The 24,949-nt window shown below is 38.9% G+C and overlaps 1 protein-coding gene across 1 annotated transcript; it reads left to right on the forward strand.

Moving 5' to 3' along the window:
• Window positions 1-13,143: 13,143 nt before the first annotated feature.
• Window positions 13,144-17,084, forward strand: LOC110216251 (trypsin-like). Its single transcript, XM_020998059.2, has 5 exons — window positions 13,144-13,193; window positions 14,135-14,297; window positions 15,333-15,586; window positions 16,131-16,267; window positions 16,843-17,084. The coding sequence occupies exons 1-5, from the start codon at window positions 13,154-13,156 to the stop codon at window positions 16,990-16,992; spliced, it is 744 nt and encodes a 247-aa protein (XP_020853718.1). The 5' UTR covers window positions 13,144-13,153; the 3' UTR covers window positions 16,993-17,084.
• The last annotated feature ends 7,865 nt before the right edge of the window (window positions 17,085-24,949 follow it).

A 24,949-nucleotide genomic window follows, 5' to 3' on the forward strand; every position in this document is an offset into this window, starting at 1 on the left:
TCTCATTCCAGTCCTTGACTCTAGCATACCTACTTTTTTCTGATACTGATAGGCTGGGTAAGCATAGAGCTTACTCTAACATTCTACACTTTTTGGAACCCTCTCCAATGAAGAGTGGCCATCTTCTTTCAATCAGTATTCGGACAGAATTCCTTAGTAATCTCTCTAAACTTTGAAGTTCTATACAAAGGAATTGTGACCCCCCACACAGAACAAATTGTTTTACATTAGCAATAAAATCTGTGGCCAAGTAATTACTCAGAGTACAATATCTGTGACAGGCAACATTGTGTGTTGAGTATGTGGCTGCCTGAGAAATCACAAGGGTCTGGGTTCAAGTTCTGACTTGAACACATTAGCCACTGGTGTAGAAGATGTGGGAAAATTGGAACACTAATACATTGTTGGTGGAGTTGTGAACTGATCCAACCATTGTGGAGAACAATTTGGAACTATGCCCAAAGGGCTACAAAAATGTGCATACCCTTTGATCCACCAATACCACTTCTAGGGTATATCCAAAGGAGAACAAACAAATAGGACAAGGACCCACATGTACAAAAATATTCATAGCAGCTCTTTTTATGGTGGCAGACAATTGGAAATTGAGGGGATGCCCATCAATTGGGGAATGGCTGAGCAAGTTGTGGTATATGAATGTAATGGAATATTATTGTGCTATAAGAAATGATGAACAGGCTGACTTCAGAAAAACCTGGAAAGACTTATATGGCCTGATGCTCAGTGAAGTAAGCAGAACCAAGAAGACTTTGTACACAATAACAGCCACGTTATGAAATGACTAATATGTTAAACTGAACCCTTCTCAGCATTACGAGGATCTAAGACATCTCCAGAGGCCTCGGGATGGAAAATGCTGTCCACATCCAAAGAAAGAACTATGCAAGTCGAATTGCTATCACTTATTTTTACCTTCTGTTCAGTTTTGCTTCATCTTTCTGATGGTTCCTTCTACTGGTTTTAATTTTTACTTACAACTTCACTAATGTGAAAATATGTTTAATGGGTATGTAAATGTAAAGCCTATATCAGATTGTGCCCCCTCTTGGGAGGGTGGGAGGGAGGGAAGGGGAGAAAAATTTTCAACTCAGAAGGATAAGGAAGTGATTGTTGATAAATCACAATAAATTAATAAAATTTAAAAAATAAAAAGTAATGACAAATAAATAAATAAATAAAAGAAGCTTGCAACTGAGTTGGGGGAACAAGATTAAGAAAAGTAAGTAGTAAATGATACATCAATAATGATGTTGAATTCTACAGTATAGATTCTATATGTCATGGGTATGCAGAGAAAGATAACTTTGATCTAGAGTCATTGGAAAAAGCTTTAGGAAGCAGAAAGAACTTGAACCAAAAATGAAAGAACAGAACAGACTTTAATATCTGAAGAAGACACTAAAGGAAAGGAGAGTTCATATCTTATCCTTTCCAACATATTTGGGGTCATTTAAAAATAACCACAATAAATATGTGCTAGAAGCAATATTTGGAGCTGAGGATTAAAGACAAAAAATACTAATAATAATAAGATTATCCCTACTTTCTAAAAGGTCCCAGTCACTTGAAGGTGACTAGGTATATTGGTGAGGGAAAGGTTGTAAAGAGAGAAGATATAATATGTGCAGCAATAAGGATCACAAAAATAGGATGTAATGGGGGGTAAATGAGAGATCACTTTTAGACAGAGAAATTGGGGAAGAGTTCATGTAGGAGATAGCACTTGAAATGAGTCTTGAAGGAAGAAAAAGAATCTGGAAACTGAGAATGGGGCAGGAGTACCCAGCATGAGGGATGACTTGCTCTAAAACATAAAGGTAGCAGGTGCATGGCAACTTCAAAAAAACAGGCAATGGTCCCGTTTGCCTGGCACATAAAATTCTAAGCTGATTCACCTCTCAAAATTAAAAGAATGGCTTGGCCATTGGAAGATGTAGGTTTCTACTACCCTTCCCTTGGCTCCCATATAAGATGACTTAATATATATATCAATACTTCAAGGATGCTAGAACTTATGTATGTGTGGGCCTTCCTTTACTCCACAAATGCAGGTCTCATTCCATCTGTGATCCAATGGATAGGCTGTGAGAATTCTTGTGGACAAAAAACCCTCACCATCCTCCTGTAACCAACTTGTGGGTGATCTTCTCTGAAGATTACTAGGCTGGATCATGGAAAACAAACATACATAATGTTGGCACACCTGTACATGAAACCTTTCCCAGTTAGTTGGACCAGAGTTTGTAGGTGGTTCCCTAAGCAAGTATAATTCCACTCTTTTCTGAAGTCTACTTTGGCTCAAGTCTGACAATTTTGGAAAAATGAAATTGTCTCTTTAAAAATAAAATCAAATAATAATAATAGGTATGGATTTATGATCTTTTTGCCCAAATAGTCTTGCCAAGTAAAATCAACATAATTTCCAGAGAAACAATAGGGTGGTGATTACAGTTTTACATGCACAGAGCTAGCAATTAATATCATTACTGACAGAAGATATCAGTATATCTCATTAGACCCCAGAAGATTTTAAACCCAAAAATGGATCATGTTTTAAGGTTTCCTGTATTTTTCAGAGGAAAAAACCTAGGCCTTGAGGACAGAGTGAGACCATACTCCTGAACCTTTAGGAAGGTGTAAGAAGATCCAAGATCCTTTGGTATTATCCTTATGGTTTCCTCTTTGCATTTTCCAGATCACAGTGACATCACAGTTTCCGGCAGATTATTTTGTTTGGAAAAACAACTTTAACTTGAAAAAATTTCTCTCTTTATTTCTGAATTTGAAGGCCACACAAATATATTCTTAAAAGATTTTGGATGACAATGGTGGTGGTAGTGGGGGCAAGTGGGGAAATAGGGAGGTAAGGGTTGGAGTGGGCAATAGCAAAGATATTGGGTAAGTATTCCAGAGCAATGAAGGGAAGGTGGGTCACAGTTGCTAGGCAGATAAATGCCTTTAGGGAAAAGGGTGTGCTGGGAGAAGTCTAGAGAAACAGTCTGTAAAGACCATGAGCCCCTCACAAGCTTGGAAATTTGACAACCAGAGTTTCAATGTTGTGACATTGTCTGGTAGTTGGCTGAAGCTTCCCTATCCCTGATGACTCACCTTCCCTTCTTTGCTCTAGAATAATTACCTAATATCATCACTGCTGCTCACCACCACTGTGATCCCAAATCTTTTATCTTTGCATGAGATTGAAGCATAGTTTCTCTTTATTTTTCTTGGGGTTTTTTTTTTCTGGTCTCTGTTTTCTTTCACATAATGACTTACATGGAAATGTGTTTTGCATGACGATACATTATAACCTATGCCAAATTGCTTGCCTTCTCGATGGGGGAGGGGGAGACTTGGGGAAGGGAGGGAGGGAGTGAATTAAAAACCCAAAATTTGAAAAAAAAACCAAAGCAAAAAGAATGTTAAAATTGATTTTACATGTAATTGGGGGAAAATACAATTATTTTTAAAGAAGATTATACTTTCATGACCTCCAAATTTAGGGATAAAGAGAGAAAATCTTTCAAGTTTAAGTTGGTTTTCCTAACGATCTAAACCTAAAGATTTAGATAATCTAAAGGTCACTTAACTTAGAGATTATCAAGAAAGTTCTACAAATGGGTATTTCGTCTACCCAGCTCCTGATCCTGGGAGCTATAATTCAGAATAGCCACTGGTATGTACCTGCAATAGTATTAGTGGACCTGCTCTAAATTATAAATATGAATGGGCAGTAGAGTATTTATGTCATGTGTATACCATAGGTATAAAGAAAAGATAAGAATATAATTGAGATACCTTTAAGGAAAGTAGCCACTGAACACTGATGTCCCAACTATATAGGACAAAGAAACGCTATTAGTTAGTTTTTCTCTGCTTAACCTTGGAAGGCATTGTGGAAGAGTGAACATTTCAAGGGAGATTGGTTTAACCAGTAATTCCCATTTCTTTTTCCCCTCAGTTGCCTTTCCCAGGAATATGTTGAAAGCATCAGAGGAGGAAAGAACTGTGCAAAGAACTCGGTACCCCACCAGGTGTTTATAGTTACTGACAACTCAATGTGTGGTGGTTCCCTGATCAATGCCCAGTGGGTACTTTCAGAATCAAAGAAGATCTCAGAGTTGTAATGATGTCAGAAACTGTCTTCTCCAACATCAACTTCATGAAGGGTCCTCTCTACCACACTGCTGACAAGTAGTCATTCAGTCTCTACCGAAGAACTTCAAGGAGGGAGAACCCACTCTTCCTTAAGGCAGACATTCTATTTTTGGATAGTTCTAATTTTTAATAAATTTTTCCTTATAACAAACACAAAATTCTATCCATTATTCCCTAGTCTCCTTTCTTCAGCCAAGGCAAGCATGTCCAATCCTTTGTCCATTAGGAAAGCCTTTCAAATTTTGGAAGACAGCTAGCATAGCCCTCTCCATCTTCTCTTCTTCAGGCTATCCATTCTCCAACCTTTCAGTTAATGCTAATGTATTGCTAATTCCCTTCTCATCCTAGGTACTCTTCCTTAGATGCTGTCTAACTTGTCAGTGACCTTTCTAACTTGGAACACCCAGGACTGAATATAATACTCTACATATGTAGACTATGAAAGAGGATATCAAAACTATCACTGCCGCCATTTTGTTCATTATTTCTGTCAAGGCAGTTTATAACAGCAGGAGTTCTTTGCTGTTTGGATGGGGAGAAAAGGAAGGGAGCTGGTATATCAGAATATTGACTCATGTTGAGCATTCAGTCTAGAATATTCACGGATTTTCTTCACATGCATTATTCTGTAGACAAGTACAGGAGTTTCTATATATTTCTATTAAGTTTCATCTCATTTCCCACCTGGCTGCACTCCTTTGGATTGCTTCGTTGTGTGGGTTGTATTTTTGCATTAGATTGCAAGCTCCTTAAAGACAGGGACTGTCTTTTTTTCACATCTGTAACTCTAGAACTTAGCACAGTGCCTAGCAACTAGTAGACATTTAATAAATATTTGCCAACTGGATGACCTAACTTCATCCTGTAATTCAACATGTGAGCTACCCCAGTTAAATTCTAGTCCTCTTTCTATCAAGTGTCAAAAATTACACTGGAGAAACCTGGATTGATCTAGGTACTTTACTGAGATCACACAGTTCTGATTAACAGTTACAAGAATAAACTTTCTGCACACATGTAGTTCCAATTCAATTTCCCCTCAGAATATAGCAGTTCACATTCAAGAGGACAGATCCGTCCTTCCTCTCATCCCTAAAATGTTCATAGGCATAGCTCCTCCCTCATCCCTGACCCAAAGTCACTCGGTCCTGAATGTCTTCTCTTGCTTACATTTTTCTTTCAAATACTTTCGCAGCATTGGTATACGTTAGCAGAATCCTGTGAGGGAATTGAGGTGATTGGTGCAGCAGGTGGCAATGGGAATTCAGAGAACCACACTGACTCCATCTTGTGGATGTTCCAATTCTGGAAGTAGCTCAGTTCCCTTTCTATTCAATTATGGGTCTAGTCCAATTTCTGTCCTGTGAGAAAACTTTATTCAATTGTGGGAATTGTGAGAGGACTTTGTTGCATTGTTTGAACCTAGCCCTGTGCAGCTGGGAAGCTGGACTGCCTCTCCCTGAGGCTTAGAAACCCTTAACTAAGGACCTAGCTTATGCTGACCAGAAACTCAGTCAGATCTAAAGATTGATGTGAAGAGTTTTCTCAAAATTACATATCTCTAACAACTCACATGTCTTAACTGAAAACTAGCCCATTACTGATCAGTCAGTTATTGTTCCTATGTTCCTTTGAGTGTGTATGGACATCTGGGGGAATGGGATGCCTCTTTTTCTAATTTCAGAGAATTGTACCTTTTCACATTTCCCCTCCCAACTTGGAAAGCCTTAATCTTTCTTCCAGTTAAAAATCAGTTTATCTAATGTGATATCCTGGTTGGTTGCTTCTTTTTAATTAATTGGCCTTATTTGATTAATTGTTTTTAATGTATAAAAATATGTCTCCCCCTGTATTCAGGGTCTAGCCCTAAGCTGAGGAAGAGGCCTGGTCCCAACCTGTTAGGCACTTTGCATGAATTGCTTAATACAATGATATGCTCAGAAGCTCAAACCTTTGTTTCCTTAGTCATTTTATCTTTCACCCACCACACTATAGATACCTAGTCCAGCTGCAGTAGGGGAAAGGGGCTCTTCCATTGTCCTAGAAATGTTACTGCTGCACTTATTGTCAGGTGACTCAGTTCATACTCTGTTTCTCTCCACCTTGTCTCTGTAGATTGAGCATTCCTGTGATCTTCTGGGGGCAATCCCCTCTCCTCTTGGTGTCTGGTGAGATGTTTAGTAAATCCTACAGGGCTATCATCTCTGCCTCTGTATTTATTGAGCTAAATTGCTTCTGAAAACTAACCATTCCAGTGACTCCAATAACATTAATGAGAGCTCCATAAAAACACAGACAAACTCAGATTGCAAAGACTAACTTTGGTCCAAGAGGACAGATGATGAAACATACTGCCTGCCTCCCCTTACAAAGGTGGTGAGGGGCTGTGGTATCTACATTGTGGCCACTGCATCAGTCAATTTTCCTTAATCATTTTTCCTTGGTATAAGGGAGTATTCTTGGTTACAATAGGGTTGAGTTAAGAACATGACAAAAGTGTTGTTAAAAACAAAAGTAATCAATAATATTTTTTAATTAAAAGGAAGGGAAAATATACTTTTCTAATGATAAGGCAAGTAATCCTCTTGAAAACACATCTCTTCTGGACTCGTTACACCCCATAGGATAAAAAAAATGGTAGAAATACAGGCAATTTGTGTAAAGTGATTTGAAACATGGTAACTACAAAAAGAGAAGACAAAAAGAAATACTGCTAAGGATTCATAGCATAAGACCTGAATATTTTCTTGACTGTATTTGACCGTATTTTGACAGTATTAAGATAAAATGATGGAATAATAGTCTCTGGCAGCAATCTCCTAAAATTCCCCATGTTAGAAAGAATATTAGGGCTAGAAGAGATCTTAGATATCATCTAGGAGTAAGAGAGTAAGAAAACATGTCATGAATCTAGGACAATATCCTATGGAGATTTTTTTTAAGTGGCATTGCTGTGTGATTACTGAGATGCTGTTAATGATCTTTGCAAGATTACAGAGCAAGGGAAAGGTGCCACAACACTGGAGAAGGGCAAATGTTATATTACATTTTTTTAAGGGAGTAGAGGGGAGAGGCAAGTGGAATCTGCAAACTATAAGCTTCCCTTCATTTTCTTATAAAATTCTACAACAGTTTAGTTTATGTATATTTAGAAAGGAAGCAATGATCAGTAAGAAGATATTAAGGACTCATTTTTTTGTCCTAACCAGTAATTTTCTTGTTGTTCCCACATGATCTAATTATTAGAATAAGTGATATTCATTCAGGAAGCCCAGGTTTGACTCCCAGTGTGGGAAAGACAGCTCTTTTTAGAGGCAGCACAATGTAGAGGCACTAAACTAGCAGTCAGGAAGATCTGAATTCAAATCCTTCGTTAGCCACTTAATAAGTATATGAGCCTCAACAAGTCACTTAACCACACTGAGCCTCAGTTTCTTCATCTGTAATATAAAGATAACAAGATATTCCCTAGTTCCCTAATAGAATCATAGTTAAGAATCAAACAAAATAATGCATGTAAAAGTGTTCTATCATTGTGAAAAGTAGTTTCTATTATTATTCGTATTTCATTGCTTTGTTTAGTCTACCTCTGACTCTTAATAAAAATTGTTTTTTAAACATTGAAATTGCTCCTGCGTCAAAGCATTATACCCTCCTCTACCACCACCTACCCAACCTCCCTTGACACATACTTGTTAACGAAAGTGAAAGATGGCAAATACCAAATGTTCTTTGGGTACTATTGGGGGGGCAAGGACATCAGCAAAGTAAGCCAAAGATTCCGGCTTAGGGAACTGGAGAGAAAATGCGAAGGAACCAAGGGAAAGTAAGAATAGAGATAAGACATAAAATGTTCCTGGCCCAGTGTGTACCTAAACATTTTCATTACATCTCGGAAAGTATTTATTTGTATCCAAGGCCATTCTTAAACCAGGCACACATGTAGTTTCCAAAAGGGACCTCTTCTACTGCCTGGGAAGTAGAAAGGACAAATACAGATTTGTCAAAAACAAATATTGATGAACGGAAGCATACTTGCTGGAAGGTGACCATAAGTGAGTGGATTTGAAACCATTCCATAAAAGAAGAGATTAAAAGAATGCAATTTTTTTTTAACTTCGAGAAGGAATAATTCAGGAGAGACATGATTGCTGTATCCAAATAATTAAGAATAATCACCCCCTATTTTGATAGAACTTTTAAGCTTACAGGGTGCTTTAAGATTCATAATGCAGGTACTATAATCCTTACTTTATATAAGAGGGAAATGAGACTTAAGGAGGTTACATGACTTGTCCTAAAAGATATAGCTAGTAAATATCAGAGACAGGATTTTGCACCATGGTCTGTTGATTCAATTCCAGAATTCTCTCCACTATTCAATTTAATTCAACCAATATATATTAAGTGTAATGAATGTAGGGTCCCTGACAACAAACAGTCTTAGGACAAATAGAGGATTCTATTTAGGAGCAGGAACCATCACTCCCCAAGTGGAGAAAGGAGAGGACAGGCAAATGAACCACAGTCTGCTACTCAAATGGATCTCCCTGGCATCATATCTGTATGTTTAAAGAACCTTGAAACAAAAATGAGTAACCTATTTAAAAATCTTTCAAAGGAAAAATTTCACTAGGTTTTGAACCCATTTGCTTAAAATATTGAAATGCAACAATTTCCCATTATAGGTATCTTTATTTGAGTTACGATAGTCAATAACCGAATGTCAGAATAAGTGGAATTTATAAAAACACCTTTGAATAATTATCTCAAAGTACTTAAGGAAGATTCTCAAAAATAATGAAGTATAATCAATTATATTGCTCTCTAAAAGTATTAATACTTTAATGACAGCAAAAATATTTTGTACCATTAAGCAATATTTTTAAAATATCCCATCTTTTAGAGCACATACCCGGAAAGCAGTGACCACACCTAACCCAGTATCACACCACCTTGCAGATTCTCAGAACAAGCTCTGAAAAGAGTAGTATAAAAAAGCCTGAAGCTTCAGACAGTGTCTTCCTATCCCCAGGTAAGTAGATCCCAACTTTAACAAAAAGCTCAAAGTACAAAAAATAAAAAATAAAAGGGCTGGAAAAATGAGCAAACAACAACAAAGAACTTGACCATAAGAAGCCACTACAGTGGCAGAAAAGAGCAGGAAATAAACTCAGAAGAAAACAACAATGTGGAAACAGTTACAAAGAAAGCTTCAAAGAAAAATGCTAATGGTACCCAAGCCAACAAAAATTCCTGGAAGAGTTAAATAAAGAGTTAAGAGTGATAGAGGAAAAAATATTGAAAAATAAATGAGAGTGATGCAAGAAAATTATGAAGAGAGGACAGCTTGGTGAGAGAGGCACAAAAAATACAGAGGAAAATAAAACCTCAAAAAGCAGAATTGGCCTAATGATAAAGGGGACACAAAAATTCACTGAAGAAAACACCTCCTTAAGAAGCAAAATAGGCCAAATGAAAAATGAGGTATAAAAATTTACTAAAGAAAAGAACTCCTTAAAAAAACAAAATTTTAACCAAATGGAAAAAGAGGTTTAAAAAAATCTCCAGAAGAAAATAATTCCTTAAAAATTAGAATTAGCCAAGTAGAAGCTAATGAATCCATGAGACATCAAGAAACAATAAAACAAAATCAAAAGAATGAAAAAAACATAGAAGAAAGTGTGAAAAACAACTGATCTGGAAAATAGATCCAGGAGAGATAAATTAAGAATTATTGGATTATCTGATAGCCATTAGCAAAGAAAGAGCCTAGACATTATATTTCAAGAAATTATCAAGGAAAACTGCCCCAAAATAAAAATTGAAAAACCATCAATCACTTCCCGAAAGAGCTTCTGAAATGCAAACTCCATAGAATATCATAGTCAAATTCCAGAGTTCCTATGTTAAAGCAAAAATGTTCTAAGCAGCCAGAAAGAAACAATTCAAATATCATGGAGCCACAGTCAAGATAACATAAGATTTAGCATCTTCTACATGTAAGGATAATGCAAAAATAGCTAAACGTAACCTTGTATTACTGAAGGCAGAATAATGAGTTAGTCAATAAAAATTTATTAAGTGCCTACCGTGTGTCAGGTACTAAGTACTAAGCACTAAGGAATATGGCATATGCGTGTGCATGTGTGTGTATACACACACACATGCACAAATATACACCACATATGTGTATATGTATGTGTGCATATACATGTTTATGTACATTAGAAAATAAGCTACTAGAGGATAGTTTTTTGCCTCTTTTTGTATCCCCAGCATTTGGCTACATAGGGCATATAATAATGTACCTGGCATATAGTTGGTACTTCTTAAACGTTTATTGGCATACACACACAAACACACACACACACACACGTATACATATATGTGTGATTGCATAAACAATAAAGAAATAGAGAAAAGCTCTGGAACAAATATATGCCCATTTGAAAATTTTTATTTATTTCATTTTTAATTGATGGAATAAAACAAGAATTTCAGTAACGCAGTATAATAATAATTTAAAAAAATGATTAGTTGTACATGAAACTGCAAATATATTATGTACAACATGCTATTTCAGGGGTGGGGAACCTGCAGCCTTAGGGACACATGTAGCCCTCTAGGTCCTCAAGTGTGGCCCTTTCACTCAATCCAAATTTCACATAATGAATACCTTTAATAGAAGGATTTGTTCTATAAAACTTGGACTCAGTCAAAAGGCCGCACCCAAGGACCTAGAAGGCCACATGTGGTCTCGAGGCCAGAGGTTCCCCACCCCCATGCTAGTCCCTTTAAATATATGATAAAGTTATTGTGTAAGTTTGCCTTTTTAACCTTTTTTTCTTTTCTTCCCCTCCACCCAGTCCTAGAGATGGCTAACATTAGACATAAATATGGGTATATACAACATATGCCCTTCTAAGGAAGGACAAGGGAAAAGGAAAACAGAATTGCTAACTTGGATCTTCCCATAAGGGTGAATTCAGCAAGACTCCTATCTGCCCTGATACGCTTCTTGGTCCCTGACTCTGGTTCTGGCAACCTCATTGCTCTAGGTCCGCAACTACTTCTGTTGCAACTACTCTTTCTTTCTCCTCTCCTCATCTTCCATTTCTCCATCCCAAGTCTCTGGAAAGGCTTCTACCAGCCACCCACTCTCAAGCCTGGTAAAGTAGAGGAAGCAACAGCCTTTCTCTTGGTTTTTCCAATTTAGCTTGCCCTAAACAGAGTTGTTCTAAGCTGTAAGGATGATGCTACGGTGGTAGCAGCCCCTATGCCTGCTTGCACCTATTTCTGCTGCTTCCTCCACTTCCCATCTCATGTGACTTTCTATCTTGTAGCTAATTCTCTCTCTTCCCCTCCTTTAGTAATGGGAGAAGCTAAATTCTCCAGGGGACCAGTAAAGGAAATTTGGAGAGTTCCTTACCCACCAGTGGGCAGTTGATGTCCTGTCACATATAAATGAAATTAAAAGAAATCATGAAGTTGGTTACTATCCTAAGCACACCAATCCAAAATTTACCTTTTTTGCAACTTCTCTCTACTTTTTCTAATTTTGCTTTCTGAGAACAAGCACAAGTTTAATCCAATTTTCCACATAACAACCCTTTAAATACTTGAAGACAGCTCTCATGTTCCCCATGTCTTCTTCTCTGGGCTAAACATTACCATTTCTTTCAAGCAATCTTCATGTAACAAGGACTGAAAGATAAGCTCTGGTGCCCAGAACTGGCTGCAGTACTCTAGCTGTGGTCTGATCAGGACACAATATAAGAGAAAAGTCATTTTCATATGCATAGAAGCTATGTCTTTCTAAATGGAAGGTAAGATTGAGTGGTTTCTTGTTGTTATTTTGTTTTGCTTTGTTTCTTCTGATTTCATTTGGTTTGCTTTTCTGGCTGGAATATCATACTGTTGACTCATTCACTAAACTTAAACCTCTAGGTCCTCTTCCTGCAGACTTCCGTCTAACTTCTGTACTCTATTCCTTTGGTACCTTTGTAGTAATGTGTTTTAACCTAATTATGAAACTTTGATTCAGCCAATGTTTGAGCTTGTCAAAATTATTAACTGCATCATCCAGTGTTAAAGATCCTCCTCAGTTCTGTCTTCTCTGCAGATTTTATATGCATGTAATTGATGTTTCTATCTAAGTCATTAATAAAAAAAAATTAAATAACACATGGCCAAGCACAGATTCTTTGACCACTCCACTGATGACCTCTTTCTAAATTGACAATGAACCATTACTGACTATTCTTTGAGTTTAGCTATTCTCTCACTTCTAAAGCAATTTAAATATAGTGTTATCTAGATCATGTAACTCCTTTTTCCATACATACACAGAAAAAAAATGAGATATTTTATCCAATGTACTGCTAAAAATCCAGATAAGTTGTTAGCATTTCCGTATTAAATTATCATAGAGTTCCAGTCTCTAGAACAAATATCCATATTGACAAAATCCCATGGCTCTTAAGTTGGAAATATGTATACATACATAAATTATAGGCATAGATCCATAATATCACACCAAATAGAGCCTATGCTCAGATGCATATAATTGAAGATAGTGTGGGAGAGGTTCATTAAAGAGGGCATATGGATCATAGGACCACTTAGAATCAAAGGTAAAGGATTGAGGTGGTCAAATTGTTAGCAGTTTTGTATGGGATGAAGGACACCTGGGGCTCTACTTTGTGACCTAATCTGAATTTTCTGCTATGTGAGGAAACCTGACCCAGGTAGATATTCCTGGAACTTTCTCAGCAATAGAGAAAAGGGTTATCAAATAATTTCAATGTTTGATTATCTTCCAAACTAGGGAAAATGAAATTCTAAATTTGGATTTCTAAATTTTCCATTGAGTCACTCTTCTGGTTCTCTGGAAGTCTTGCCAACTCTGAAGGGATAAATAGTAATGGTTGAAAACCCTGGATTCCATTTTCTTGTCTAGATCCCTAGGACAACCATGAAGGTCATCATCTTCCTTACCCTCTTAGGGGCTGCTGGTAAGTTTCTCTTGTCCAATCAACAATGCTTATTGAGTTTTCTCATTGTCCTTGATACTGCAAGGAAAAAAATGAGTTATTCAAAATCTTTGCCTTCAAAAGTGATAATCTAACTGAAGAAACAACACTAATCCAGGGAAATAAAAGGAAAGATTGGAAGACAGAATGTGACTAAAAGGCAACTCATGTGACTCAAGCTATTGCTGCTGTACCAAAGCAGGAGATGAACGTAGCCTCTGTAGAATACTTGGTAAAGACTCCAACTTGAACTGACCTTTAAGAATAGGTAGCAGGGGTATATGTATAGAGTATAGTTTATCAAAGGAGAAATCATAATGTCTCCTTAGACACCTGTCATCTTTTTCAGAAAAGGTTTTTATCAAGAACTCATTTGCATGGCTTCTATGCTGAGGTCTTCCAAAAGATAAATCTGTCTACCAAGTCCCTTTATTCAGGAAGGGTCATGGATCTGTTACATATCCACATGGCTCTGCTTCAGTGGGTCTTGGCAAAATGATGAACATGAATGATGAGTTAGTTCTTTAGGTCATGAACGTGGTATAATGCTTGTGAGTATTAAATAAATAGGTGAGTAAAAGTGCTTATGGACAGTAGGCAAGAGACTGACTTGTTGAAATCATGTATGGATCACAGATTTAAAGTCTAAAAGGTATCACAGAGCCTCTAATATTGCAAATTGGGAAACTGGGGCCCAGGAATATAAAGTGACTTGACCTTGGTCATACAGGGTAAAAGCATCAGATGTGAAACTGGGTCTTCTGGTTACAAAGTCAATGTTCTTTCCACTATACTATGCTACTTCTCTAAGGGAAAAGAAATGTTGTCAGTTTTTCTCTGATCAATATTGAAGACTTTCTGGAAGAGCTGAAATTTCAGGAGGTCCTGTTGAACTGGAAATTCCTATCTCTTTCCTTCCCTAGTTGCTTACCCCACTGGTGATGATGATGACAAGATTGTTGGAGGCTACACGTGTGATGCTTACTCAGTCCCCTACCAGGTGTCTCTAAACTCTGGCTACCATTTCTGTGGTGGTTCTCTCATCAGTGCACAGTGGGTGGTATCAGCTGCTCATTGCTATAAGTCGTAAGTAACTAATACTCACATCTAGGGCAAGCTCAGTGCTAAGGCCAAGCCCACAAATTCCATTCAGGGCTGGGAAATCTCCAAAGAATCTTCAGGTAGGATAGGTAGGTAAAGTGGGGGGTTTATTCAAGGGTACTTGTTTTCCAAAGCTAAAGTAGCTATCAATGGAATGTGTGTGTGTGTGTGTGTGTGTGTGTGTGTGTGTTTGTGTGTGTGTGTGCATGAGTGCGGGTGTGCCTACATGTGTGCCTGAGAGGTAAAGGTCAAAGGAGGAAAGAAAATGCATCATCTACCTATAAGAATCTCAAAGTCTTGGGGCAGTAGAGGCACATGAAGTTGCCCATATGAAAGAGAAAAACAAAACAATTATAATTGCCTCCTTGATCCGCCCTGCTTGGCTCTCAGCTTAAATAAAAAACAAATGTTAAATCCTTAGTATTTCCCAGGAGATTATTCATGTAGGGTTTTAGTCAATTATGTGTGTTTGGTGGGGAGAGGAATAGAAAGCTGAATATAAAGATAATACCCTAGCCCCCATTCTCAACTCACATATTAAAGTCTCTATGGAAAAGAGGGTGGATCAGGAGAATTTAGAAGAGTGATGCATCCTTGGTTGGTAATTTTCAGGGCTCTCTCTCTCTCTCTCTCCCCTCTCCCTGCCTCTCTTTGTCTCTCCCCTGCCCCCCCCCTCTCCTCTCTCCCCTCTCCCCTCTCCTTGCCTACATATTCCTGATGCACACCCCCTTGGTTAAGCATTCTGACTGGGTAACTGTTTGGGGAAGGAAAGTGTGAGGGCAGGACTTCCCCTAGGGAAAGAGGTGGTAATACTTCCACTATATTTGACAGGAGAACTACCTGGCTAAATGTGACTTACACTGGCAGGAATAAGCAATGAAAGGAATGTAGTTGACATATGGAAAAGAGAGAGAATGGGATCAATTTGAATGGAGAGGAAGTGGTTACCTGACTGTGGTGAGATATAGAAGGAAAAATCTGGGAATCAGATTGCTTAAGGGCTCTTCTTTGTCCATCCAGCCAAATCCAGGTGAGGCTGGGAGAGTACAACATTGAGGTCCTTGAAGGCAGTGAGCAGTTCATTAACTCAGCTAAAATCATCCGCCACCCGAACTACAATTCTAACAGCCTCAACAATGACATCATGTTGATTAAGCTGGAAACAGCTGCCACACTCAACTCTGCAGTGTCTACCGTCTCTCTACCCCAAGCCTGTGCTGCTGCTGGCACTTCATGTCTCATCTCTGGCTGGGGCAACACTGTGAGTTCTGGAGGTGAGTGACTCATGGAGCACGAAAAGAGCATTAGAGGTCAAAAAGTCCAACTCTTACCTCCCTGCCTCCACACATAAATACCTGCCACTTCCAGGATTACCTACTGGGTTGCAGTGAATTGCATGAGGGCTAGATAGAAGAGCCAGAAAGGTGGAAAAGATTTAGGGTGGTACCATGCAAGGATGAACGTTAGCAAGAGCAAGGATACCAGGAGGAGGGTTAAAGAGTTCCCTTGATATTCGACTGATTGGTCCTAGACATGGAGGGGGGAGGTAGGAACTTAAATGATGCTGTCTTCTTAGGGCCATAACCTTTGCCCGGAGCTGGTACCATTAAGGGTTTTAGGGTTACCAGAACCTATCAAACTCCTTGTTGCTCATGCCCATATGATCCGAGACCAGCAACAGTCAAGGTTGAATCAGTCATTTTCTCACATTGAAAGATCTTAAAAAGTGCCAGAGAAGGCAGAGAAAACCTGTCAGTTGAAGGCTTTCCAAGGACACCACAGAGAACATACCATCTTGGTCATCTTTGTTCCAAACAGCTGACTACCCAGATCTGCTTCAGTGTTTGGTGGCTCCCGTGCTTTCTGACAGCAGCTGCAGTAGTGCCTACCCTGGACAGATCACCAGCAACATGATCTGCGTGGGCTATCTAGAGGGTGGAAAGGATTCCTGCCAGGTCAGTTTCTGTTCCACTCACTCCCTCTCCACTCAGTTCAGAGCCACGGTTTCCCTCTTTCCCATATTTCAACTAATCTAGGAGACTTGGAACTGAAAAACCTTCTCGAGTTTGAGCTCCTGGATGAAGTGAGATGGGAAGATGCCTTGGGGACTGGGGACACCAAATATTTTCCTTCTAAAATAGCTGTATGATTGTAGTGATCAAAGATAACACAGACATTGTGCTTGCACTAATGCAGGCACTTTAGGGAGGGCTGTTGTGGATGGGACACTTTGGAGAAAAAAGATGGGATGGGCAAAGTAACCTTGAAGCCAACCTCACCTATATTCTCCAGCTTTGTTCTGCTTCCTAGGGGCACAGACAAGATGAGGAGGAGGAGCTAGGAGACATTGAAGTGGGAAGGGAAAGGGGAAATAAAGAGAAGGCTAGATTCCCTGGAAAACATTATTCAGGAACTAATGTCAAACTAAATGTATATTCTGGACCTGCCTGGGCAATATGTCTGGCTCTGAGCTCTATTCCCTGTGATGCATGGAAGGAAAACTCTGACCCATTCTATTTTCCAATTCTAGGGTGACTCTGGTGGCCCTGTGGTCTGTAATGGAGAACTCCAAGGAATTGTCTCCTGGGGTTATGGCTGTGCCCTTAAAAACAAACCTGGTGTCTACACCAAAGTCTGCAACTATGTGAGTTGGATTGAGGAGACCATTGCAAAAAATTAAGCTGCGTCCTCCACGGCCCCTTTGCTCTGATCTAATCCTCTTGCAACTACAAAAAATGGAGAGCACTACTGCTATTAACCACAAGTGGAGACATTGGATCTAAATAAAGGCTTTCATGTTTTGTGTTGCATCTTGTCTCATTCCAGTCCTTGACTCTAGCATACCTACTTTTTTCTGATACTGATAGGTTGGGTAAGCATAGAGCTTACTCTAACATTCTACACTTTTTGGAACCCTCTCCAATGAAGAAGAGTGTCCATCTTCTACTTTCAATCACTATTCTGACACAATTCCTTAGCAATCTCTCTAAACTTTGAAGTTCTATATAAAGGAATTGTGACCGCACACACAGAACAAATTGTTTTACGTTAGCACTAAAAAATCTGTGGCCAAGTAATTACTCAGAGTACAATATCTGTGAAAGGCAACATTGTGTGTTGAATATGTGGCTGGCTGAGAAACCACAACGATCTGGATTCAAGTCCTGACTTCAACACGTTAGCCATGTAACCTGGGACAATTAACACCTCTGTACCCTCCTACAACTGTAATACTGCAAGCTGCAAAGAAGGTGTCAATTTGCCTTGGAAGAGGGAGTTTGCTCATCAGCAGTTCACTGTACCAATTAAATCACTAATCCTAAACCCAAATAAGATCTGCACTCCAATATCTGAACTCTATTCTGACACCTATCAGATTAAGTTAGTCTGAAAGTATGATCATCACTGGCAACCTCAAACCTAAACCAGCTCACTCCCTGGGTATATGAGCAAGGAGAACTGTCATCCCCATATCCCCTAATCTTTCCAGCTACTGCCTCCCCTGGACTTCTATCTATGCTAATGTTATGATTAATTACCAACAATAATTCATAAGTTATCGAAGACTTGAGTCCCCTCCCACAGAATATGAAATGTTTTCCCCACATGAGCATGACCCTGAAAGGATTTCCTTTCTTATTTAAACTTTTTAAAAGCTTAAAACTGCACTAAGACTTTTGAGACAAGGGCAGGTAGGTGGTATAGTGGATAGAGTACAGCACTTGGAGTCAGGAAGACTCCTCTTCCTGAGTTCAAGTCTGACCTCAGATACTTATTAGTTGTATGACCCTGAGCAAGTCACTTCACCCTATTTGTCTTAGTTTTCTCATCTATAAAATGGGCTGGAGAAAGAAATGGCAAACCACTCCAGTATCTTTGCCAAGAAAACCCCAAATGGAGTCACAAAGATAAGACTGAAAGACTTTTAAGACACCCTGTGTAGATTAAAGAACATTTATTGAATTTTAAAGGAAACAGGTATAAAAAGAGCATTCTTGAGCATTGGAACAGCTTCTGGGCAGTTAGTGAAATCTCAACTCTCTCCACCCTACACACACACACACACACACACACACACACACACGTGTGCCCAGAAGCATTTCAGCTGAACCACTTTGACAGGACCTAGATTTCAAGATCACAAGGAGAATGGGAGATAAATCACTTTAGGGAGCCCTCACTCCCTTTCTTCCTTCATATGCCTAAAGTAAGTGATGGCTTCTTCACGGGCAAGGAAAATGAATCTCACCTACTTTTGATCAGAAGACTATGGAGCCAAAAGCCTTCGTGGGCTGTTCACTGTTCTTCTCTCCATACTCTCCAAGTCTCTTTTAAAATGTCCCGTATACATCACGGTTTCTCATACTGTTCTTGTAACCAAGATGGAGACAAGCAGGATTAGACAAAATCAGAGCTGGCTGAATGACCAATCATTCCAAAAGGCTAGTCATTCATGGATGTGTGTCAACTCTGATGGCAGCTGCTCACTCCTGGTATTATGTAGTGAGATTTTTAACAGTGGTGGATAGAGATGCAAATTGGCAAGCTGACAATTTTTCAAATGACATGTACCTGATACATTGCATGAGACCATCAGAATCCAAAATATTTCTTAAGGGACTAGAACAATGATATTTACATAGGACAATGGAATAGTGAACATTGCAGTAGAGATAAATTTAAATTCCTAAACATTGGTTTAAAATTAAATTTTACAAGTACAACATTGGGGAGTTGTGGCTCGATAGCAATTCATCTGAAAGAAATATGAGGGAAAGACTATTAATAAAACATTTTAAAATACACAGAGGACAGCAAAAGAGGCTCAAAAGAGATATACAAGAACAATAATTTTGTTATCTTTTTAAATTTTCATACTTTTTAAAAAGAAAACTTCATGCAAAAGAAGTTCATAGTTTCATATACAAGAAATTGAGGTAGTAATGGGAAGGAATCTCATACACTCTAATCAGATTATTGTTGTGTTTTTTTTGAGAGAGCAGATGAGTCACATTTATTTAGCACAATAAAGTTTGCAAAGCAACTTGTGAACTATCATTACGTAAAAATAGATATTTGTACAATCAAGGGTTTCTAGGTTTTTTTTAAGATAAATTTGTTTATTTTTAGTTTTCAACATTCACTTCCACAAGTTTTTGAGTTCCAAATTTTCACTCCATCTCCCCCCTCCCCCCACCCCAAGATGGCATGCATTCTGAATATCCCTTCCCCTAGTCTGTCCTCTCTTCTATCTCTTTCCCCTTTTCTTACCCCCTTCCCCTTCTATTTTCCTGTAGGGCAGGACAGACTTCTGTACCCCATTTCCCATATTTCTTATTTCCCAGTAGCTTGTGAAAACATTTTTTAGAAAATATATGTTTTTAAAACTTTAGGTTTCAATTTTTCTGCCTTCCTCGCTCCCCACCCACCCTCACTGAAAAGGCAATCAACTCAATATAGGTTGTACATGTGCAGTTATGCAAAACACGTCCATAGCAGACATGTGAAAAATGAACTCTATTTCCCTTAATCCTATCCTACCCTCCCATGTATTCTATTCTTTCTTTTGACCTTGTCCATTCTCAGAAGTATTTACTTCTGATTAACCCCTTTCCCAATCTGCCCTCCTATTATCCCCCTGTTCTCTTGTCCCCTTCTCCCCCTATTTTCCTGTAGGGTAAGACAGATTTCCATATCCAATTGAATGTGTATGTTATTCTCTCCTTAAGCAAAATCCTATGAGAATAAGAGTCACTCATTCCCTCTCAACTTCCCCCGTTTCCCCTTCCACTGTAAGAGACTTTTCTTTTCTGTGGTTTTTTTTTGTGAGATAATTTACCCCATTCTACCTCTCCCTTTCTTCTTCTCCCAGTGTAATCCTCTCTCATCCCTTAATTTTATTCTCCAGATATGACCCCTTAATCTTCACCTCACCCTGTGCCCTCTATCTATCTATCTACATATACATAAATATAATCTTTTTCCTCCAACTACCCTGATACTGACAAAGGTCTCATGAGTTATAAATGTCATCTTTCCATGCAATGTAAACAGTTCAATCTTAATAAGTCTCTTATGATTTCTCTTTCTTGTTTACCTCTTCATGTTCCACTTGAGTCCTGTATTTGAAAGTCAAATTTTCTATTCAGCTCTGGTCTTTTCATCAAGAATGCTTGAAAGCTATTTATTTCACTGAATGACCATTTTTTCCCCTGAAGGATTATACTCAGTTTTGCTGGGTAGGGGATTCTTGGTTATAATCCTATCTCCTTTGCCCTCCAGAATATTATATTCCATGCCTTGCAATACCTTAATGTAGAAGCTGCTAAATCTTGTGTTATCCTGATTATGTTTCCACAGTACTTGAACTGTTTCCTTCTGGCAGCTTGTAATATTTTCTCCTTGACCTGGGAACTCTGGAATTTGGCTATAATATTCCTAGGAGTTTTCCTTTGGGGATCTCTTTCAACAGGAGATCTGTGGATTCTTTCCATTTCTATTTTGCCCTCTAGTTCTACTATATCAGGGCAGTTTTCCTTGATAATTTCTTAAAACATGATGTCTAGGCTCTTTTTTTGATCATGGCTTTCAGATAGTCCAATAATTTTTAAATTCCTCTCCTGGATCTATTTTCCAGGTCAGTTGTTGTTCCAATGAGATATTTCACATTGGTTTTTTTAAATTTTTCATTCTTTTGGATTTGTTCTACTGTGTTGTGATTTCTCATAAAGTCACTATCTTCCAATTATTCTATTCTAATTTTTAAGGAAGTATTTTCTTCAGTAATCTTTTGGACTTCCTTTTCCATTTGGCCAATTTTGCTTTTTAGGGCATTTTTCTCCTCATTGGCTCTAAACAAATTCTACGGTAGCAGAACCGAGAAAAAGACAGAGTAAAGCAAATTTCCAGCCCAAGACAACCTGGATGGTTGATTGGAAAGGTCTACTGTGCCAGGATGGGAGAGGAGCACAGTTCAGTGTGGGCCATGCAGGCAAAGCCCAGACCTCAGAGAACCTGAAGCAGGCCTCAGGGACTAAATCACAGGCAGCTGTGGCTATTTCCAGATTTCTCAACCTATAAATGCCAAAGACAACTTAGAAGGTCAATAGGAAAGGTCTGTGACCACAGTGAGAGAGAAGCTCAGTGCCAGCCCCAGTCCCGCTGCAGCCCAGGGGCAGTGGCTGCTTCTGGAACTCTTGGCCCATAGACAATAAGGATATCAGGTGAATGTTTAGAGGGGGATTTCAAGAGAGATTACTAAGGAATGCTGTCAGGATAGTGATTGAAAGTAGAAGATGGCCACTCTTCTTCATTAGAGAGGGTTCCAAAAGGTGTAGAATGTTAGAGTAAGCTCTATGCTTACCCAACCTATCAGTATCAGAAAAAAGTAGGTATGCTAGAGTCAAGGACTGGAATGAGACAAGATGCAACACAAAACATGAAAGCCTTTATTTAGATCCAATGTCTCCACTTGTGGTTAATAGCAGTAGTGCTCTCCATTTTTTGTAGTTGCAAGAGGATTAGATCAGAGCAAAGGGGCCGTGGAGGACGCAGCTTAATTTTTTGCAATGGTCTCCTCAATCCAACTCACATAGTTGCAGACTTTGGTGTAGACACCAGGTTTGTTTTTAAGGGCACAGCCATAACCCCAGGAGACAATTCCTTGGAGTTCTCCATTACAGACCACAGGGCCACCAGAGTCACCCTAGAATTGGAAAATAGAATGGGTCAGAGTTTTCCTTCCATGCATCACAGGGAATAGAGCTCAGAGCCAGACATATTGCCCAGGCAGGTCCAGAATATACATTTAGTTTGACATTAGTTCCTGAATAATGTTTTCCAGGGAATCTAGCCTTCTCTTTATTTCCCCTTTCCCTTCCCACTTCAATGTCTCCTAGCTCCTCCTCCTCATCTTGTCTGTGCCCTCAGGAAGCAGAACAAAGCTAGAGAATAAAGGTGAGGTTGGCTTCAAGGTTGCTTTGCCCATCCCGTCTTTTTTCTCCAAAGTGTCCCATCTACAACAGCCTTCCCTAAGGTGCCTGCATTAGTGCAAGCACAATGTCTGTGTTATCTTTGATCACTACAATCATACAGCTATTTTAGAAGGAAAATATTTGGTGTCCCCAGTCCCCAAGGCATCTTCCCATCTCACTTCATCCAGGAGCTCAAACTCGAGAAGGTTTTTCAGTTCCAAGTCTCCTAAATTAGTTGAAATATGGTAAAGAGGGAAACCATGGTTCTGAACTGAGTGGAGAGGGAGTGAGTGGATCCTTTTCAAGGATCTCTTTGCTGCTGCTGAGTCAAGAATCTCTTCCTTTGCCCATGCTTGGATCTGGGTCACAATTCTGGGTGGCGGTCCTTGGGCGAGAAGGAGCTCGGGCATGGTACAACTTACAGTAGCAGTTAAGAGAAAATTCTCTGCACAGTTCCAAAGCAGAAAAGAGTGCTTGTAATCACTCATAGACTAGAGCACAGGCCAAGAAAAGAGTCAACATCTCACCCTTGATCACTCCACTTTGGAAGAACTGAAAATTTACAGGTCCCTAGAAGTATCTCTGAAAACATCTGCACAAAACCCCCGAAGCTTGAGACAGTACATTCTCCACACTGGGAGCACACCACTACCTTAACAAAGAGTTTAAAACTCAAGTAATTGGATAGAAACATGAGCAAACTGCACAAAAAAAATGTCAGACCATAGAATCTTTCTTTGGTGACAAAGAAGATCAAAACATACAATCAGAAGAAGACAACAAAGTCAAAGTTTCCATATCCAAAGCCTCCAAGGAAAATATGAATCAGTCCCAGGCCATGGAAAAGCTCAAAAAGGATTCTGAGAAGCAAGTAAGAGAAGTAGAGGAAAAACTGGGAAGAGAAATTAGAGTGATGCAAGAAAATCATGAAAAACAAGTCAACAGCTTGATAAAGGAGGCCCAAAAAAAATACTGAAGAAAATAATATCTTAAAAAATAGCCTAACCCAAATGGCAAAAGAGGTCCAAAAAGTCAAGGAGGAGAAGAGTGCCTTACAAAGCAGAATTATCCAAATGGAAAAGGAAGTCCAAAAGCTTCCAAAAGGAAGTCCAAAAAAGGAAAAAAATAGTTCCTTAAAAATTAGAATGAAGCAAATGGAAGCTAGTGAATTTATGAGAAATGAAGATAGTATACAACAAAACCAAAAGAATGAAAAAAAAATAGAAGTGAAATATCTCATTGGAAAAACAACTGACCTGGAAAACAGATCCAAGAGAGATCATTTAAAAATTATTGGACTATCTGAAAGCCATGATGGAAAAAAAAATCTAGGCATCATCTTTCAAGAAATTATCAAGGACAACTGCCCTGATATTCTAGAACCAGAGGGTAAAATAAAAATGGAAAGAATCCACCGATCACCTCCTGAAAGAGATCCCCAAAGGAAAATTCCTAGGAATATTGTAGCCAAATTCTAGAGTTCCCAGGTCAAGGAGAAGATATTGCAAGCAGCCAGAAGAAACAATTCACGTATTGTGGAAACTCAGTCAAGATAACACAAGATTTAGCAGCTTCTACATTAAGGGACTGGAGGACTTAGAATATAATACTCTGGAGGTCAAAGGAAAAAGGATTACAGCCAAGAATCACCTACCGAGCAAACCTGAGTATAATCCTTCAGGGGAGAAAGTAGACATTCAGTGAAATAAAGGACTTTCAAGCATTCCTGATGCAAAGACCAGAGCTGAATAGAAAATTTGACTTTCAGATACAAGACTCAAGAGAAGCAGGAAGAGGCAAACAGGAAAGAGAAGTAATAAAGGATTTATTAAGGTTGAACTGTTTACATTCCTGCACGGACAGATGATATTTATAACTCATGAGACCTTTGTTAGTATTAGGGTAGTTGGAGGGGAAAAAATTATAATTATATTTAGAGGGAGAGAGAGAGAGAGAGAGAGAGAGAGAGAGAGAGAGAGAGAGAGAGAGAGAGAGAGAAAGAGAGAGAAAGAGAGAGAGAGAGAGAGAGAGGGCACAGGGTGAGTTGAATATGAAGTGATGATATCTAAAAAAATAAAATTAAAGGGTGAGAGAGGATTATACTGGGAGAAAGAGAAAGGGAGAGGTAGAATGGGGTAAATTATCTCACATGTGACAGGGAAGAAAAGGCTTTTACAGCGGAGGGGAAGTGGGGGAAGGTGAGAGAGAATGAATGAATTTTATTCTCATCAGATTTGGCTTAAGGGGGCAATAACATACACACTCAATTGGGTATGGAAATCTATCTTACCCTACAGGATATTAGGGGGAAAGGGGATAAAAGAGTGTGAGGGTATTAGAGGGAAAGTCGGATTGGGGGCGGGGTAATCAGAAGCAAACATTTCTGAGGAGGGACAGGGTCAAAAGAGAGAATAAAATAAATGGGGGCTGGGAGAGGATGAAGGGAAATAGTTTTATTTTTTTTTACAACATGACTACTATGAAAATGTTTTGCATGACTACACATGTATGACCTGTATCAAGTTGCTTGCCTTCTCAATCAGGGTGGGTGGGGAGTGAGGAAGGGAGAAAATATGGAACCCAAAGTTTTAAAAACAAATGCTAAAAATTGTTTTCATGTGTAACTGGGAAATAAGATATACAGGCAATGGGGTATAGCAATCT

Source organism: Phascolarctos cinereus, unplaced genomic scaffold (assembly GCF_003287225.1).
Source record: "Phascolarctos cinereus isolate Bilbo 61053 unplaced genomic scaffold, phaCin_HiC Scaffold_1;HRSCAF=81, whole genome shotgun sequence".
NCBI lineage: Eukaryota > Metazoa > Chordata > Mammalia > Diprotodontia > Phascolarctidae > Phascolarctos > Phascolarctos cinereus.

Bases quoted from the DNA above. Each gene is read 5' to 3' on its own strand.
- LOC110216251 (XM_020998059.2), top strand. From the start codon at position 13,154: ATGAAGGTCATCATCTTCCTTACCCTCTTAGGGGCTGCTG. The intron at 13,194-14,134 runs GTAAGTTTCTCT...TTCCTTCCCTAG, and splicing joins TACCCTCTTAGGGGCTGCTG to TTGCTTACCCCACTGGTGAT. The intron at 15,587-16,130 runs GTGAGTGACTCA...TGTTCCAAACAG, and splicing joins CAACACTGTGAGTTCTGGAG to CTGACTACCCAGATCTGCTT.